The following is a 20005-nucleotide window of genomic DNA, read 5'->3' as shown; positions in this document are numbered from 1 at the left end:
CCAAGTATAGAACAGGCCTCACTCACCTGTGCAGTACTTACCTTTCTTCACGATGGCCGCTGGGCACCATTCCAGTCCACGCCATCTTCACTCCCACTGTCCTGCGTAGATGCCTCCGCTGACTGGATCTAATTAGATCCAGAGTGGCAGGTGCTGGCTGCTCTCATCGCGGGAGACACGAGTGACGTCATGATGTCACCCGTGTGCTACATCACTGGGAACACTGGCCTCTGAAATGATCAGAGACTTCAGAGACCAGCATTGCCAGATTTAAATAATGTAAACACTGCCCGAACCCTGTCCATGATCATCCATCCTTTGCACTTTTGTTTTAATTCATGAAACACAAATAAACCATGTAGAGGAGGAAGAAATGAGGGGATTACTGGTTCTTCTATGGGATGTAGCTACACAGTTCTTTTTTAAGAACAATTTGCTGTTTACTATATATTCTGTTCATGTGAGCTAAATCAGTTTGAACATCACTTTAATTTTTGATTTGATTTTGCGAAATCAGGGCCTGATTCAGAGACGGACGCTCTTTAAGAGCGCTCGCTCTGAATAAGGGTTTTTTTCCTTTTGTTTTAGTTGCGGCCTCCTGGCTGCTCGCTAAGCTGTGGGTGACCACCCATAGCTTTTACGAGCGGGAAGGTGATGGTCGCGATGGTTGCGACCATCGGGGCTTGCGATGAGACCCTTGTGGTAGGGTCTCGTCTGTCACAAGCCCCAGAGAGCTTCCTGCTCTAACAGAGCAGTAAGCTCTCCACTGACATCACTGGTGATGTCAGTGGTGCCTCCCACAAACGGCAGGTGTTCCTTCGGGAAAGCCTTTGTTTGTGTAGTCACCCCCTTCCCCATCTACAAAATGGAGCGAGCTGTCGATCAACATCGACAGTCGCCCCTTTTGTAGTGAGTCCCGGAGCGAGAGATTTTCTCTCTCACTCCGGGGCTTGCACATGCGTTCGCCACGTGTGTTCAGTACCCCACCATCGACCCGTTTGCGAGCGCTATGCGCTTGCAAGCGGGTCTGAATCAGGCCCTCAGTTTGATATCATCCAAATGCAGTGGTGTAAGTTCATTCCAGACGCCCGGAGACAAGTTATAATTTGGTGCCTCCCCCCGTCACAGTCGCTGACACTGTAATGTAACAATTTGCATGCAGATGGGCTATAGATAGTTGAAGGCAGCAGCTGACGGTCTGACATGGAGCTCTCTACTAGTGTATGGTGGTGTCTCAGGTGCCGGGAAGGGGTGCCATGTATTGGGCCGCCATGACGGTACACTCCGTGTACATAGTTACAACCCTAAGTGGGGTGAATATGCTGTGGACAATGGAGGAGGTGCCCCCTTCAGAGCTGGAGCCCGGCGGCCGGTGCCTCCATTGTCTCCCATAGTTCTGCCCCTGTCCTAATGATATAGTATACAATAGGTTTTACAAATATGTCAACTCTAATATTGCCCAATGAAATATTTATCTTGGTTGTGTAGTTTGCACATCATGGTTACGTAAATATACACTCACTTGACCTGCATAAAAACTGAGCACATCAAGTGATTATTGATTTTATTAACATTTATCTCTAAAGAACAAACATATTACATAGCACTTTAGAGATCACTTTTAATCATTTACCCAAGTCTCTATTCAGAATCTGACTTCCCTACAACCACACAAAAACTCATATGCTAACACTAATACTATGCGTCCCCTCTTATGGAAGACAACAAGCAGACAATGGGGCAGATGTACTAAGCTCTGTAAAGTGATAAACTACCAACCAATCAGATCCTAACTGTCATTTTTCAAACACAGCCTGTAACATGACAGTTAGCAGCTGAGTGGCTGGTAGTTTATCACTTTTTATCATTTTCTAGAGCTTAGTACATCTCTCCCAATAGGAGAACTGTATGAACTATACATAGTTAGAGCTGTGGTTAGTATAAGGCCCAGCATTGTGAAGCAGCACTTACCACTGTGCCCTGGTTAAGCATCTTTTTCTTTTATTCAGTAGTTAATTTAAAATTACTTTTGTATATTTATATTAAGAAATCTATTACATTATAAAGTATATGTGTGTATATATATTATGATTCTGTAAAGCATATAAACCAAATCTATATAGTATAGTAACTGGAATAAGTCCCTGGCCTGTCTCAATTATCTCAGAAGATAACTAGGATTGCCATGAATCTTTATGGATATACTGGACCAGGGGTAGCCAACCTCGGTCCTCATAAGCTACCAACAGTTCACGATTTCCAGACCACCTAGCAGGTGCACAGGTGTAGTCATTACTAAGTAACATTTGAAAAGATCCACAGGTGGAGCTAATTAATCACTTGTTATTCTGTGAGGAGACCTGCAAAAGATGCACCGTGGGTTGCTCTTGAGGACCAGGGTTGGCTACCACTGTACTGTACAATGGATGCTTGAACAGGTGACCCCTATTTATAATATAAGACATACTTTAAGTTTGAGCTATTCAAGTAACAAAGCCTCATTTACAAATTTGCATGTGCCTTGGCTGTGCACCAAACTGACTAGATTACCCATCTTATACATATTAATGGGCACTGCTATTGGTAGACATCACTACAAGCCAGAAATGCCTTGATGTGGTAGTTGTGGTTATATTGAAGAGGTTTGCTATGCAAATGCGTTAACATCATCTTCTTACTGTTTAAATTAATAATGAGTAATTGAGTAAGTGGATATATAGAACTTGCCTTTATTAGATATTTATGCATTTATATTACAGTTTGATTTTGTTATGATGCCCAATTCTCTGTGAAATAAAAATAAATGTTTTTTTTTGTCTGTAACACAAGCTATGCATGCTTGCAGTTTTGTTATTTTATACTGAAGCTCATGTTATTATTGTACAGTACTTGTAAAGCATTTTATTTCTGATCTTTCTATTTTTAGATCTTTGAATTGGCGCCCAAACTCCTAATGTATTTCCCGGGTTCCCACCACAAGGTGCTCAAGATTTTTGACAAGCTGAGAGAGTATGTGATAGGAAAAGTGAAATTACATGAAAGGACCTTAGATACAAACTGTCCAAGAGATTTCATTGATTGCTTTCTCATAAAGATGGAGCAGGTACATTGGGGAAAGTTTATGAGATATGAATATTTTGCTTGCAACCTCATTTACAGTATAAGTGATGTAAAAAAATAAATAAAAGTACATTTATTTTGGTCTAGGACAGAGGTTCCCAAATAGTCCTCAAGGCTCTCCAAAAGTTCAGTTTTTAGAGATATCAATGGTTGACCATAGGTGACTTAATTAGTACCTCAGTCAATTTGATTAACCACCTGTGCTCAACCATGGATATCTCTAAAACGTGAACTTTTGGGCAGCCTTGAGGACCGTGTTTGGGAATCTCTGGTCTAGGTCTAGGAAAAGCTTGATTTTTTAAGCTTACTGTACTGTACAGTAGGTCAAATAAAAGCAAGAATATGCAACTATATGAAGATTAATTGAACTGGCCCTTACTGGTTTAGACTGGAAATTCTTATTTTTTACATGAAAAGCATGCAAACCACCAGATTTATCAAAAATCTGTTTTTCAGCAAAAAAAAAACATATATACTGTATAATTAATCAATTTATTACTCCACACCCACCACTGTCTGGGTGTGAGATGGGCCTTAGTGCTACAAGCACAGGGCTGGTTTATCCGTGTTGGGCAGACTCTTCAAATATTACTAAGAGGTTGTGCACTTCTGGTACCCGTGGTATGCAAAATAAAAATTTTTTGCAATATTTTCAGGCAAAACCCTGCAGAATCTTTTTTAAAAACATTAGGTAAGAGTAATAATAATTATTACTTCCACCCAAAAAATATATTGTTTGTTAGAATGCATTGTATGGCTATTTGTGCAATTTTTTGTAAAGTAATAAATACATGCTAAAAAAGCAAACTTTTACAAATGAATGATAATAAAGCAACTATTTTTAATTTCAATAAATACTTTAATTAACCAAATATTTGACTTTAACAACCAATATTGATTTACTTATTTGAATAATTATGCTAATTGGAAACTTCCAATTGCTTAATTAGTCATTAGGGGGTTGTCTTAAAGGTTCTGAAGCAAGTCCTGACAATTTTTCTTTACAATAATGATTTTAGGAAAAATTGGATTTGTTCTTAAGCTGCGAGTAAATGCTGCACTTCATTTCTCGCAGACAATGGAACAGGAAAATGTTACGGCTGTGGCAAAACCTGAAATTGAATATGCCCCTATGTAGGGGGCTCAACAGTTTTTTACCCCATACCACTTTTTTCTTTCTTAAATAATAATAAAACATTACTTAATAGTAGTTTTGGTCATATTTCTTAAACCATTGGACACAGACGGCAGTCTACTGTAGTTTAGAAACTCAAACCGATTTTTAATAAATTCACTACTTTTAAAAGGTAAACTGCAATTCATCCATGGCAGATTCCATGGGAAATTCAGATGCATTCAATGCATCAAAATATCCATCACTTATTAAATATAGCTCTATGTGTTTTAAAGTGCATGATCCACCATCTTTTTTTTCTCGATACAATATGTAATTATTCATAATATTTTAAAAAGTAAACTGTATGTCTTTGGCTTGTTAGCAAATGTAGACTGACATCCATCATAGACATTAATTGAAAGAGTGCCTTAGTGCAGAGGTTCCCAAAGTCCGCCATTACAGTCCACGTTTTAGGGATATCCAAGCTTGAGTACAGATGGTTAAATGAAAAGGATTAAGTCACCTGTGCTCAAGCATGGATATCCCTAAAACGTGGACTGTAATGGCGGACTTTGGGAACCTCTGCTTTAGTGGTTAAATTATGGAAACAAATCATGAAAGAATAGCTAATCATGTTAGCCTAAAATCTACCTTTTAGAAAAGTGTGACATTATTTTATTAGACAGCTGAAATTATTAACCAGTTGTAATACAATTAATGTGATATTTTCTTCCCCATCCCCAGGAGAAAGACAACACTACTACAGAATTTAATAATGAGAATCTGTTTAATTCTGTAATTAACTTATATTTTGCTGGGACAGAGACCACCAGCACCACACTGAGATATGCATTACTCATCCTGCTAAAATATTCTGACATTAGAAGTAAGTATTACCACTTCATTTATGAGTGTTTAGACATTGGTATTCCCCAACTAGCTGAGTCGGAGAAAAAGCAAATATAACCAAAAATTACTGATTTTGGCTTTGTCATGCTTAAATTCTCTTTGTTGCTTATTTGTGGAGACTTTTTAGAGAAATAATTTGAATTGTTCATTACATTACAAGTCTGTGGTGATCTTGATTTTACTTTGGGCTGGTTTAAGGGCACCAATTATTTTCATTTTAAAAAATTACTCTAACACTATTGTCCATGTTGTGTTACACTTTATAAATGTTTATGAGCAGAGTGGTAACCAAAGAGTTACCATACAGTGTGTGTCCCCACCTAGTGTGCAAAGCAGAGAGATGTGATGTCATGGCATTTAGGGTTGGGGGGATCTCCATAGATTAGGCATGTCCCTGAAATTAAGATTTGTAAATGGGGTTTTGCTTAAAGTCACAAGGCCTTTATACAGTAGGTAAGAAAAGTAAAGAAAATAAATAAAATAAATCCCTCTGCTGCAAAGTGCTCTCAAACTCTACATCCAGTCCTTGATCGCACACCTACACAGTTATCTCAATTAGAACCAGGGGTAGAAGTGTTATGATACAGCACCTTAAGAATTTAATTGTTGACATTAAAAATCACTGGGAGATTGCCAAATGGGGTTACTGGCTTTTTTTGTGTGCTATAGATAGGTGCTGGTGGTAAGCCCAACAATGGTTTATTTGGTTTTAGTGGGTGTTCAAGAGCAGCCACCATATTCTATTTTATTCTGCTCAATGCAGACAAGCTCCCAGAATCCTGTCTGGCTCAAATCCATGTTACATGGATCCAAACAGTCAAGCACAGGAGTGGGGAATGTCCATGGTTTTCATCTGTCTCCCCATTAATAGCTTCCTCCTTTCCCCAACTTCAAGATGAGTGGAAGCAACTCGCTACTAATAAACTTAACACCATATTATACTTACCACAAATGATCATAGGCCATAATATCACAGAAGAGTTCAAAAACATTTAAATCACATCAACAAACTTGTTTTACATCCAGATTGAAACACATATGAAGATATATTAATAAATAAAATATTGACAAACATCTTAACATGTAAATAAAATTTGCCCCCTTTAATGTGCAAATGTAATTTATTGCAGAACCATTGTCAATACACAATTATTTTTTAACTTCCAACAGAAAAAATCCAAGATGAAATTGACAATGTGATTGGCCAGAGTCGCTGTCCAACACTGGAGGATAGGCTTAAAATGCCGTACACAGATGCAGTCATTCATGAAATCCAGCGATTTATAGATATTGCACCAATAGGGCTCCCACACTCAACCAACCAGGATATAAGCCTAAGAGGATATCACATCCCAAAGGTCAGGAACCTAAAGACAAGTCATCTGTCAAAGAATGACTTTTAGCACACATTCGACCTGATTCAGAGGTGCCCACAATTGCTACTGCTGCATGTTTGTTTGAAGTGGTTGTGTGAAAATATGAATATGTCACCACTGCCGGGATTTGTATTAAGGTACTCACTGGCAGCATCTCAGATCTGCCACTTGCCTACATATATGAAGTATGGCTTACACATCAGATGCACATATAACAAACATTGACCTTCACAGCAATCTTATGGTTGGATTTAAGATGCCCAAATCTTTACCATGGTGAATGACGACACAGTCGCACCTTGTGGGTTGCATCGCAAATGGCCACATCACGCCTGCATTTTAGTTGCTATTAACCAATACCTCCCGCATATTGTTACTGTATATCACTCTTTATCTAAATCCACACTACGACCACCATTGCAAGACCATCATGGCACATGCACAGTGAGGCTCAAATGCATGCACAGTAGACAAAACATTGGCCATTTGTGAACAAGTGGAAACCACGTCTCTTTCTGAATCAGGCCCATTGCCACATAGCTTTACAAATCTGTACATGTTTTTTTTTCTGCATTGTGTATCTGAGCTCCCATTCTGAATGCTCAAGATCCCAGAGGTCAGAATCCTGATGTCAGCATCCCTACTGAGTTAGGATACCAACACCTGTTGGTAATAATCCTAACCCTAGCCCTCCCTGCCCACTGTCTAAACCTAACCCTCCCCCCTAGTGCCTAAACCTAACCTCTCCTCCTGCAGCCTAAACCTAACCTCCCCCTAGTGCCTACCCCTATCCCTCCCCCTAGTGCCTAACCCTAACCCTCCCCATAACCCCACTACTTACCGTCAGGATGCCAGTGCTGGGATTTTGACTGGTGTTGGGAATGTTGCACCAGCATTCTGGGCACCAGCATCCCAACAGCCAGGATAGTGACTACACCCTAATATTCCCTTATAGGGTGTGATTTATTACAGTATGTTGACATTGAGAATGTCGCTTTGAGTATGTTGACATTTGACATGTTGACATTCACAATGTCAACACTAATATAATATCGACATTGCCAGAATGTTGACATTGTAAAAGTCGACAGTCAAAATTTCGACAATGGTATTTTCAGTTAAACCTCACACTAACTCTAATAGCAGCTAACCCTATCTCTAATTGAAGTCTAACCCTAACCATAAAATCATATTTTGACATTCTGGCTGTCAACATCATGTCAGTGTCAACTTTGTAAATGACAATATTCTGAATGGGTTGGGTATGAAATCCCAGCTGTCTGGATGGCGCTGGTTAGAATACCGACAGTGGCATCCCTACATCCAGAATCCAGACACCCATAGGGAAGCTAGGTAAGTATTTTTCTAACCCCTACCCTAACCCTCCCTATCCAGTGCCTAATCCTAACTTCCCCCCTAGTGCCTAAACCTAACCTCCCCCTCCCCGCACCCTATTTCTAACACTCCCTACCTGGTGCCTAACCCTAACCCTCCCCTTAATGCGTAACCCTATCCCTGCTACATAACCCTAACCTCTCCCTAACACCCTGATACTTACCTTCGGAATGCTGGCGGTCGGGATACTGGTGCCGGGATCCCAACCTGTCAGGATTCGGTGCTGCTATTCAGACCATCGGCATCCCACACGCCGGGATGCTGACTACATCCCTTCTAAACATGTCAACATTCTGAATGTTGACATTCAGACCATGTCGACAATATGATGTTGTATTTCTGAATATTGACATTTAAATGTTAACATAATGACTACATACCCCCTTATGTCCTATAGCATTACTCTGAAGGTCTCTGTTCCCCTATTATAGTCTCCCATCTTTATGGAATGCAGTACTGGAACTCTTCCACTCTAGCATACAATTCCCATATACAGTAAAGTTCTCACCTTACCTGCATAAGGTGATTCAATTACTTTAATACTTTATTTTATAGGGAATGTTACAGTAGTTCTTCATATAAAAGATAAGATTTTTTTAAATTGCTTTTTAGGGTACAACCATACTCCCTATGTTCACCTCCATCCTGAAGGATGAAAAATATTTTAAGGATCCACAGACATTTGATCCAGGACATTTCTTAGATGATCAGGGCAACCTGAAAAAAAGTGAAGCCTTCATACCCTTCTCTATAGGTAATACAGTATTCAATGTTTATTTAATATATAATTGATATATAGGACAATACTTACTTTTTACTATTTTCCTAGTTTTTATACAAATGCCCTCAATTATTATTTTTTATTTTTATTTTGCCTCATATTCCCATTTGTTATTTTATTGCTCCTCACAGGTAAGCGAGTCTGCATAGGAGAGGGTCTTGCACGCATGGAGATTTTTCTGTTCCTCACATCCATTTTGCAGATGTTTGACCTGAAATGCAACATGGAACCTGAAAATATTGACATCTCTCCTATACCCAACAGTGGCACCAATGTTCCTCGACCATATATGCTTTATGTGACCCAACGCTGATTCATTAACCTAACATGAAACATATACAGATTTTTGTTAACACAAGACAATTATTTTACTTATGCAAATCCTTCAAGAGATATCTCATAATTTAGTATATGAAATAATTATGCCCAGTTTATTAAAAAATACTTGTTTTTAGCTTGATAAGTAGGAAGATGAGTGAATAGCAGAATAATGACTTACTGTAGCTAAGACAAATTATGATAAAACTTATTGGTAGTAGTAAGTTCCAAGAATACTGTACACAATTCATGCACAATATAGCACATAACTACACAGTATAATGAATACTGTACCTACTGTAATAAGTCACACTTGCCATGTGAAAAGAATGTAGTCCAAGATGTTAATACAAAGATAGTTTTTATTAAGTTCAATACACATAAAACACACCTTGCCTTACTATTTAAAAAATAAACTGAAAATATGCTCTATTGTTGTGAGATAATACCCAATCTCACTGTAAGAATATACATTGCAGTAATTACATTACAAAATGATTTGCATGATTGAGAGGAGTAGATGTACTAAGTCTTTAAGAGTAATAAAGTGGAGAGTGATAAAGTACCAACCAATCAGCTCCTAACTGATTAGTTGGTAACTGTCATTTTTCAAACACAGCCTGTAATATGACAGTTAGGAGGTGATTGGTTGGTACTTTATCACTCTCCACTTTATCACTCTCCAAGGCTTAGTGCATCTCCCCCTTCGTAACTTCCACCTTGGATCAAGCACCAGCAAGTGATATGCCCCAAACAGTCGATGGAAGGCTAGGTAGAAAGTCATTTCCGTGATTTCTTGTTGCATAGTGTTAGATCAGAGCGTGTTACTGGAGCACAGGTTGACAAGGTTGAAGGTGTCACATCATGATATGCTTGTGGAGTAAAGGTTAATCAGATTTAAAGAAGTCACATCAAGGTGATATTATGGATCAAAGGTTTAACAAATTGAAGGATGTCACATCAAAGTGCACCCATGGATCACAAGTTAATCAGATATAAAGATTGACATGTATATAGGCCAGATGGTGGGCATCTTAGTGCTGAGGACATTTTTCTAGAGGTATTTTGGAGTTGGTGTAGTAGTTATACGTATAATGGAAGTGATGCTCCTTTAGGTGAATTGCATTTTACGGTAAAAATGACTGGTTAGTTGAGTTGTCGTTATTCCACAGTTGGGAGCACTCTCCTCAGTCAAAGATAAAGGACTATAGTCCCATATGGGCATTTGACACAGACCATGCAGGTGTGTGTAACATTGGAAATGAAAAAAAAATGATATTTGAGTTTGGAATGTATGACCGTCTCATTTTATGTTGTCCTTTCTTGTTGTCTGCCACCATACTAACTCTAATTACTTATAAGGAAATTTAATAATTATGTCAAATACATTTTTACCAATTTATAAGCCAACACCTGTTGTCATGTGTTTTCCTTTATTAGATAAATATGTTGTATATTTTTAAAGGGTATAGCCACGATAATATCAACCATTAGTGAGTTTACTGTATATTTCCATATACTGTATATGAGTTGCAAACCTTGTAACAACTCTGAACACACAAAATAACAATTATAACATGAATACTGTGAATTAGTTTTACTAACACTACCTTTAAGATAGTTAAGATTGTTTTTTTTAATATGTATCATTCTTATCAAATGTCATTTTACAACATTATATATCTGATTTCCATAGAGTGTCATGGACGGTGGTGATTATGCCTCAGTCTTTTCTTTCACAGGTATGCCTCATTGCATTCAAATATATTGAAGCTTTGATAGAGGAGGATCCCTCTTATTATATTATGCAGCCACTGATCTGGCCAACACCTACTATACAGAGAGCAGTAAACCCCTACATTCAATGCCATGTGCAGGTAGTTTTATCCCTTGTTTTTCACTCCTTATTATTGTCTCTGTAAAACTGCATAAAAGTACACGGAGCTTTTCCGTAGGTAGGGATGGTGAAAGCACACCTTCAGAGGGGGAACCCCTATTCTTCTCCGTGGAGCTTCCCATAGTCCCCTCGGCAGAAGTGGCACCCCACCCCAGCTCTCTGTTACCTATTCAGACAGAAGATAGCAGGCAGATACTGTGTCTGGAGTTGTAGCACTGGGTTGTAACATCATAGTCAAGCTCTAGACTTGCAGCACTGTAATGACAGTTGAACATGTAAGGTACATCAAACTATTGGTACCCATAACAACTGTCTAGGTTTCCATAATGAAGACTTTCAAAGTACGAAGTAAATAAATCTCTGAAATATTTATTGTCAGTGTCATGCCTTCAGCATAAGGTTTGTTATGTTGCACTAATTCACATTAGCAGCCCCACCTAGTGGTCAGGACAGCAGCACTTTAAATCTGATCTATTTTGTGCTTCTTAACATTCCATAGCAGTCTAGCAATGCATTCTGGGCTAAAGGAGCTGTAAGCAGCCATTTTCCTTTTCACATGGTCCCAGACAGTCATCATTACATATGCTCAACCTGGTACAGCATCCGATGGTGAGTTCTAAGCTTCAACCTTGCCATCATATTGTAGATCTGTTTAGCCAGTTATGGTATGCATATTAGCTGTACTATGTGACACTACAGTCTATACTTTGCATACTGTATGTTTCATGTTGTTTGCATATCCCATGTTATGTATATGTTTGCCTTGCATTCCCATGTACATATAGTAATCGCTTTTTATTGTTTGTTTACAGTTTTACTATTACTTATCATCACATCACATGCGCACACACGTGCACACTTGTTTATACGCATTGATCTGTGTACATCCACGCAAGTTCCTCTATCAAATAATAAATTCAGTTCTTCAGATCACATCTGACTGGATTATTGGAAGATAGAGTATTGGTTATGCTGGCTGCTCCAAATTTGTCAGACACTTATAGGGGTATTCAATATGGGAGCGATAACATCGTTGTTGCGTTAATATCGCACTTATGACGTCATTATCGCAGGTTTTAGTTTTACACCATATTCAATTTCAAAGACTTATCGCAGTTTTGAAAAGTCTTTGATAAAAAACGGTGATAACTTTTCACCATTGAATAGGTGTCGAAAAAAAGTGCAGAATTGGGGTTTAGGGGTGCAGGCTTAAAAAAAATAGCATGCACCCCTGGGAACGACATGTAAAAAAGAACTCTGTCAAAAAAAGTTTAAAAAAAAAATAGGGATGCCCCAAAAAATGAATTTAAAAATTGGGGTGAAAAAAAAAAAAGGGAAAAAAATGATTAACAATAGGGAAATAGGTTCAGGGCTATTCTGCAAGTATGCGGCAGGTGTTTTCTAGAATAGATTTATAGCGGCAGGTGCACAAATGCAGAATTCTTAAACACTTACTTTAGGGACTTAAAAATATGCTAGTACCCATTTTCATGTACCCCAAATTTGATGGGACTACTTAAAAAAACGAAAAAAATAACCTAAGTGCTCTTCTGCAACACTTCTTCAATGTCGAGAAAAAACACCTTCTGCGGCTATTTAAATCCCCGACTTTCATTTAAAGGCTAAAACGGGGGTAGCCATGGTGATCCCCCATGTTTTTACAACTTTAGGGGGGTCTTACAATTTTTTTAAGGAAAAATTAGTAACTTTACGCAAATCCAACTTCGGAGGTTCCCGTTTTCTTTAATTTTATATTGAATACGGGGATAAGCGGGCGCGCGCACGATACTTTAACGCAGGTAAAAACTCCGATATGAAACGTTAACTTCGACAGTGTAGTTAACGTTTCATATTGAATACCCCTCTTAGTGCGGGGCAGTACAGTCAGTGCACATAAGTAATGCTAAATCTTACTGTATTGCAAATATGCAGATGTCGCAGTCGCCTGGAGATGTATTGAGATACCCACTCGCAGCTTTGCAAATCCAAGCATCTGCGTAAAATGTAGCAGCATCTGCATACAAAGACCCAGCATCGGCCGCAGATCATTCAATTGTTGCAGTCCCTGAGTAAGCCTATGGTCCCGCAGAATGGCAGTGGGAACTGAAACGGAGGAGCTATATCCTTTGCACATGGGATCGCAGTTGCAGGGTGTGACAAGCCATCGAAATGGTTGTTACATGCACGAGTGCTTTACTGTCACATCCCGTTACATCCCTAAAATGCATCCCTGTCAATCACACTGCAAATAAATAGTAACCTCGAGTGACTTTGACTCATGTGCAGCAAGGCTGTGAAAACATTGGCACAGAGTACAACTCTGAATCAGGTCCTATGTGCCTGGAAGAGTTTCATCATATCAACCAAATTATTAAAAACTTTTGCTGTATTTAAAGTTAAATCTACAGTTTGAAAAAATTGTCTGATTTAAAAAAAAAATTATTAGAAGTTACAGTAATGTGCAACAAAAAACTTTAACAGTGAAGCGTCTTTCTTAAAAATATCAACTACAGTATGTATGGGGAAAAATGAAATTAAAAAAAATTATTTAAGGAATATGTATAAGAAAAAGAGATATTAATTAAGAGACTTAGGGGTCTATGTACTAAGCAGTGATAAGAGACAGAGTGAAAAGTGATAAGTCTGTGATAAGGTGCCAGCCAGTCAGCTCCCAACTGTCATTTTTCAAACACAGCCTCTAAGATGAAAGCTGGGAGCTGATTGGCTGGCACCTTATCACTTAAGGTGCATACTCACACAACGATTTTTTGAACGATTATAGTTAAACTATATCGTTTAACGATAATCGTTTGAAAAAATCATTCACTTTCTGAGTCAAACGATGAACGATTATTGTTCATGCGCGTTCATGTTTGTAGTTTGTAGTTTGTAGTTTGTAGTTCAGTCAGACTTGTCAACTGAACGATTTTCATTAAGGGAATATGCAGAAATCGTTTGTAGTTCAAAAAAATCGTTTATTACACTTTAAAAAATCTGACAGATAATCTGACAGATAATCTGACAGAAAATCGTTCATAAAATCGTTCACAAAATCGTTTGTAACAAAATCGTTGTGTGTGTATGCAGCTTTACTTATTACTTTTCACTCTGTCTCTTATCACTGCTTAGTACATAGACCCTTTAGGATCCTATGTAGAGTATGAAACTGCATTTGCTTAAATCATATGGAAACGTCATTTTAGCAAGTCAAGTAATATTAAATTGAACAATAATATATACTTTCAGTGACCCAACTAAACCCAGTGGGAATTGTAAGACAATAGGTATTACACAATACAAACTCACAATAAAAAAGTCCAATTTAAACTGTGGTGAGAAGGCAACCATTAAACCACTTTGTATCAATGGTAAAATTTACATTATAAATAGCATACTGTTAGTACTATGTACTACAGTACCTATTATATTCCATTTGTGGATGGTGCGAGTCGTAGCATTGTGGCAAAATTTAGTTGTGGCTGATGCGTACACCCCCTACCTTTCTGGTCTGATGGCCTGATTCAGCTTGGATCACAGTTGCAAAGATGCATGCAATCATCTGATGTTTGCTTTCTGCTCATGCGTATGCATTGCAGTGCGTGTGCGGCTCATTGCGTATGGGAAAGTCATTGCAAAGCCCACGCAAGTTCATTATAAAGTGATTGACAGGAAATGCCATTTGTGGCTGGTGACAGGGGGTGGTCGTGCGAACGCAGGCATGCCGGTGCATTTAAACAGCGTTGCATGGGCATGCATAAATTAGCCTCAGTCTTCCACGTGACCAGAAAATTGAGCAATTTATGAGTAAGCACTGACCAGTCGCAATGGAGCATGAGGGTAAGAAGTCCTTCGATGTTTCCAATGTTCCAGCTAGTTTGGGCGGTCTTATGTTCTCTGAGTGGCAGCATTGTGGTGGCATTTTGCATATAATTGCTGCCCCTGGGAGCTTGCGATAGCAATTTTGTGATCCAAACTGAATCAAGCCCTGAATCTGGAGATGATGTTATGCTGGAAAGGTAGGGCAACTATTCAGAATTGGATGTCCCAAGTCTAGATGGGGGACCGCGCAATGTGCAACAGCTTGAGGCGACCTCTCTGAGTCTTTCCTGAATTTATGGTGCCTGACTCTGTGGTGGGTGGTCTCTTCCAACTAGTTCAGTCAATCAGATAAAAACTGCCTTAGGGAAGGTCATGTCTGATTAGCACAGACCCGAAGAAGTCACCTAAAGTAGTGCACTTGTATAAATACTGCACAGGTATTGCACATGGCAGCAGCAGAAGACTGCCAGCTATATTTGATAATGTTATGAATCTCTGGGAAGATTCGCAGTAGAACAGTTTATGAGGATTAAAAAGCTCATAATAGGAATTGTGAATCAATTAATAAAGAAGCTTTGAGGAGTCAATTGATAAAGAAGCTTTGAGGAGACAATTGATAAGGAGTCAAATGATAAATGAGCTTTGAGGACTTGAGGACTTGACTGGAATGTGGTCTGATGGCCAAGTGGTAGCCTTGAGGGCTGATATGTTCTTGGCTGGTTGCAGCCTTGTGGGCTCATATGAACTTGGCTGGTTACAGCCTTGAGGGCTGAAAAGTACTTGGCTGGTTTCAGCCTTGTGGGCTGATATATACTTGGCTGGTTGCAGCCTTGTGGGCTGATAAGTACTTGGCTGGTTGCAGCCTTTTGGGCTGATATGTACTTGCAACCCAACCTCTCCACTCAGCACAAGATCTGAGCCTCTCTACACAATAAGACTTTCCTCTAGTCTCCAATCCTTCAAGTGTTCCCTGAAAACTCATCTCTTCATCCAAGCTTATCAGATTCCAGAACCGCACACATAACCTTCATAGCTTCTATAACTAATTGCATCCCCTTTCACAGTCCACACACAACCTCACACATGGTTTTTCTTTCACATCCTCCTAACATTTGGCCGACATTACTGTGTGACTGGATCATGCAGCTCATAGCCCACCAAAAAACTCTGGACCAAAATGCAATATATAGCACCTATCCTTGTGTATTAATGCATATTTCCCTGTAGATTGTAAGCTTGCGAGCAGGGCCTTCATAAATATATAACTGTCTGTTATTACCCAGTTTTGTTCTATTAATGTTTTCAATTGTAAAGCGCAATGGAATATGCTGTGCTATATAAGAAACTGTTAACAAATAAATAAACAAATAAAATGTACTTGGCTGGTTGCACCTTTCCACACAGATGCTGAAGTGCAGCAGAGACTGCTTTGACGTTATTAGCAGAAAGTTCACACAAAGGCTGAAGTGCAGCAGAGACTGCTGTGATGTTAATTCCAGATTGTGTACACAGATGCTGAAGTGCAGCGGAAACAGCTGGGTGTTATTTACTGAACGGCCACAAAGACACAGAAGTGCGGCTGAGACCACCGTGATGTACAAAGAATTAGTCCACACAGATGCTGAAGTGCAGCAGACACTGCTATGATGTTACTTGCAGGGAGTCCACACAGACACTGAGGTATGGTAGAAACAATAGATACAGGCTGGACACGAGGAGCTGGAACACACAGGAGCATGAACTACTCACTAGAACCGGAAGCTACATACTGAACGCTATAGCCGGAGGGGGTAAGAAAGGAAGAAGATCCAATCAGCGCAGGGAGGAGCAGATTGAGCAGTCAGGTAGGGATTCAAGATAGGCATTGAAATACTGATGCCTATCTTAATCTTGGTGCCAGAATGCAGAGGACGGCAGCCAGAATGAAGGTAAATCCGGGGCGCCGTTAGCATTAGCCACGGGAGAAAGGTTTAGGATAAGGGAGTCTAGCAGTGAAAGGGTTAGGTTTGGGGAGGAGATTAGGGTTAGGCACCCCTAGGGTGGAGGATTATGGTTAGGCACCCCCAACAAGAGGTTAGGGAGAGGCACCCCCTTGGAGGGTTAGGGTAAGAGAGCGATAAGAGGGGGTTAGGTATAGGCACCCCCGGGGAGGCTAGGGTTAGGCACTAGGGGGAAGGTTAGGTATAGGCACCACTTTGGGAGGTTTAAGGGGGTACAGGGGAGGGTAAGAGTACTTACCTGCCCCAGTCGGGATCTTCATCCTGTCGGGCATCCACTGTTGGGATTTCAATCACATTACAAGAAAAATATGCCACAACAGGGACCCATAGGGCTACATGTACAAATCTACAATTTCTGCTTGAGATCAGGGTTTACTGATGAGATTTCATGCCATTGCAATGACACATTGTCAGATTGTGTTTAATTGAATCAACCCCTTAGTACATCTTGCTGAAAAATACACATTTTACATACTATAAAGAATTTCAGGTATTTTAACTGGATATTATTTATGGATTCAAATTATATCTACATTTTAGAATGAGATGAGTGGGTCCGGTTCCCCGAGAACCAGACCCACCCGAACTTCCAGTACCGAGGCGAGAACCGGGTTTTCCCGCCTGGCTCAGATCTCAAAGTGAGGCAAAACATCATCATCCTGCTGTTGGATTCTCCCGGGCTTTGGATTGTATAAAATTCCCTCTCCACGGTGATCGGCACCATTTGTTTGCTGAGTCCCAGGCTGACAGGGCTGTGCTTCATCCAAGAGGGGCTGCTGTGTCCATCCAGGGGCTGCTGTGTCCATCAAGGGCAGGGGCTTCTGTGTCCATCCAAGGTCTGCTGTGTCCCTCCGGGGGTTGCTGTATCCATCAAGGGCAGGGGCTTCTGTGTCCATCCAGGGTCTGCTGTGTCCATCCAGGGGTTGCTGTGGTTGCTGTGTCCATCCAGAAGCAGTGGCTGTTGTGTCCATCCAGGGGTTGTTGTGTCCATATAGGGCAGGGGCTGCTGTGTCCTTCCAGGGGCTGCTGTATCCATCCAGGAGCTGCTGTGTCCATCCAGTGTTTGTAGTTTCCATCTAGGGCAGGGGCTGCTGTGTCCATCCAGGGGCTGCTGTGTCCATCCAGGGGCTGTTTGTCCCTCCATGGGTTTCTGTGTCCATCCAGTGGCAGGGGCTGCTGTGTCCAACCAGGGGTGCTTTGTCCATCCAAGAGTGCCCAGTGTATAACAAAATAAAAGCTAATAATAAAATAATTTATAAAAAAATAAAAAAAAATTTGTGCTGTACCCCAATACACTATATTATTATATTTTTTACTGTGATGCTGCCTGTCAGACCGCAGTGTAATATTCATACACATATTGTTTGTGACACTGTAACTGCCATGGTAGCGCAGTGTATAATAATTATTGTGACACCAGTGGAAAACGCAGTGTATTCGTAAAATATATTGTCACACTGTAAGTGGAAAAGCAGTGTATTCGTAAAAAATATTGTGACACTGTTAGTGGAAATGCTGTGTATGGGTAAAAAATATTCACACTGTTAGTGGAAACACAGTGTATTCGTAAAAAAATTTGTGACACTAAGTGGAAAATGCAGTGCATTCATAAAATATATTGTCACACTATAAGTGTAAATGCAGTGTATTTGTAAAAAATATTGTTACACTGTAAGTGGAAAACGCAGTGTATTCGTAAAAAAGGGTGCCCAGTATAACAAAATAAAAGCAATAATATAATTTATAAAAAAATAATATTTTTTTTGTGCTGTACCCCAATGTACTATATTATTATATTTTTTACTGTGATGCTGCCTGTCAGACCGCAGTGTAATATTCATACACGTATTGTTTGTGACACTGTAACTGCCATGGTAGCGCAGTGTACAATAATTATTGTGACACTGTAAGTGCAAAATCGCAGTGTATTCGTAAAAAATATTCACACTGTTAGCGGAAACGCAGTGTATTCGTAAAAAATATTGTGACACTAAGTGGAAAACACAGTGCATTCATAAAATATATTGTCACACTGTAAGTGTAAATGCAGTGTATTCGTAAAAAATATTGTGACACTGTAAGTGGAAACGCAGTGTATTCGTAAAAAAATATGTGACACTAAGTGGAAAACACAGTGCATTCATAAAATATATTGTCACACTGTAAGTGGAAACGCAGTGTATTCGTAAAAAATATTGTGACACTAAGGGGAAACGCAGTGTATTCGTAAAAAAATATGTGACACTAGTAGTGGAAATGCAGTGTATTCGTAAAAAATAATAGGACACTATAAGTGGAAAATTAAGTGTATTCGTAAAAAATATTGTGACACTGTTAGTGGTAGCACAGTTTGTTATTCTTTTATTATTCATAGAAAATCTTGTGACACTGTAAGTGGAAACTTCACAATTTTACAATTTAATAACACGCAGTTAGCAATAAAAAATGCATCTTTCCACTTCTTTCCTCTATCATGAATAAATGATTAGTCTACATGCCGACTACAAGACCAAAACAAAGTGCTAAATAACGTGCAGAATATATTAAACATAATGACATCACAAACGCCTCAGCTGAGATTCACATAAACATATTTTCAAAAGGTGAAATTAGAGGATATGGTTTAAAAACCAGCGCATCCATCAAAAAAGTTTTTGCAAAATTCAGAAACTTTGGTTAAAAAAGTAACAACGAGCAGTCCAGCATCAGCTAGCTCCCTTCTCTCTTCTAGATCCAAGCACTTGCCATCTTCACCACCAACACCTTCATCAACAATATCCTCAATCATGAAGCGAATGGTTTATTTTGGTCTTCACAAAACAAGCTACTGTACCAATAGGCAGCTGACATTGCTGGTAATGACCTCTATGTGCACAAATTGGCTTTACAGCACAAGATGAGGTCATCAGCATCATCATCTGATTCCTCACCCTCATCAGAGTATACATCATCTTCACACAATATTAATTTGTCCCGCTGGAATCCACCATTACAGGTGCCTCTGTAACTTTTGCACGTAATTGACGGTAAAGGTCTTTCTCGTAGAATTTGTAGTTAATTTTGATGAACATCATCTTTACCGCATTTTGGGGAAGTAGCTTCATAGGCCGATCACTGACAAGGTTACTGGCTGTGCTGAAAACTCTTTCTGAGTACACACTGGTGGGTGGGCAGCTCAAGTAAAGCAAAGCCAGTTTGTGCAAGGGCCTCCAAATCACCTTTTTTTCCTGCCAGTAGTCAAAATGACTATCTGACATGCCTATTTGGATGCTA

The 20005-nt window shown here is 39.5% G+C and overlaps 1 protein-coding gene across 2 annotated transcripts in view; it reads left to right on the top strand.

The window, feature by feature from the left end:
- LOC148502856 (cytochrome P450 2C18-like) overlaps positions 1-9011 on the top strand; it is a 29204-nt gene extending 20193 nt beyond the window's left edge. For both annotated transcript variants that reach the window (XM_088449326.1, XM_088449327.1), the window contains exons 5-9: positions 2927-3103; positions 4982-5123; positions 6317-6504; positions 8530-8671; positions 8830-9011. In XM_088449326.1, the coding sequence (XP_088305452.1) occupies positions 2927-3103; positions 4982-5123; positions 6317-6504; positions 8530-8671; positions 8830-9011 (831 nt within the window). The remainder of the gene's footprint in view (positions 1-2926; positions 3104-4981; positions 5124-6316; positions 6505-8529; positions 8672-8829) is intronic.
- Positions 9012-20005: the final 10994 nt, after the last annotated feature.

Source organism: Taudactylus pleione, unplaced genomic scaffold (genome assembly GCF_031769625.1).
Source record: "Taudactylus pleione unplaced genomic scaffold, aTauple2 ptg000481l, whole genome shotgun sequence".
NCBI lineage: Eukaryota > Metazoa > Chordata > Amphibia > Anura > Myobatrachidae > Taudactylus > Taudactylus pleione.
This window is presented reverse-complemented; position numbering and strand designations above follow the sequence as displayed.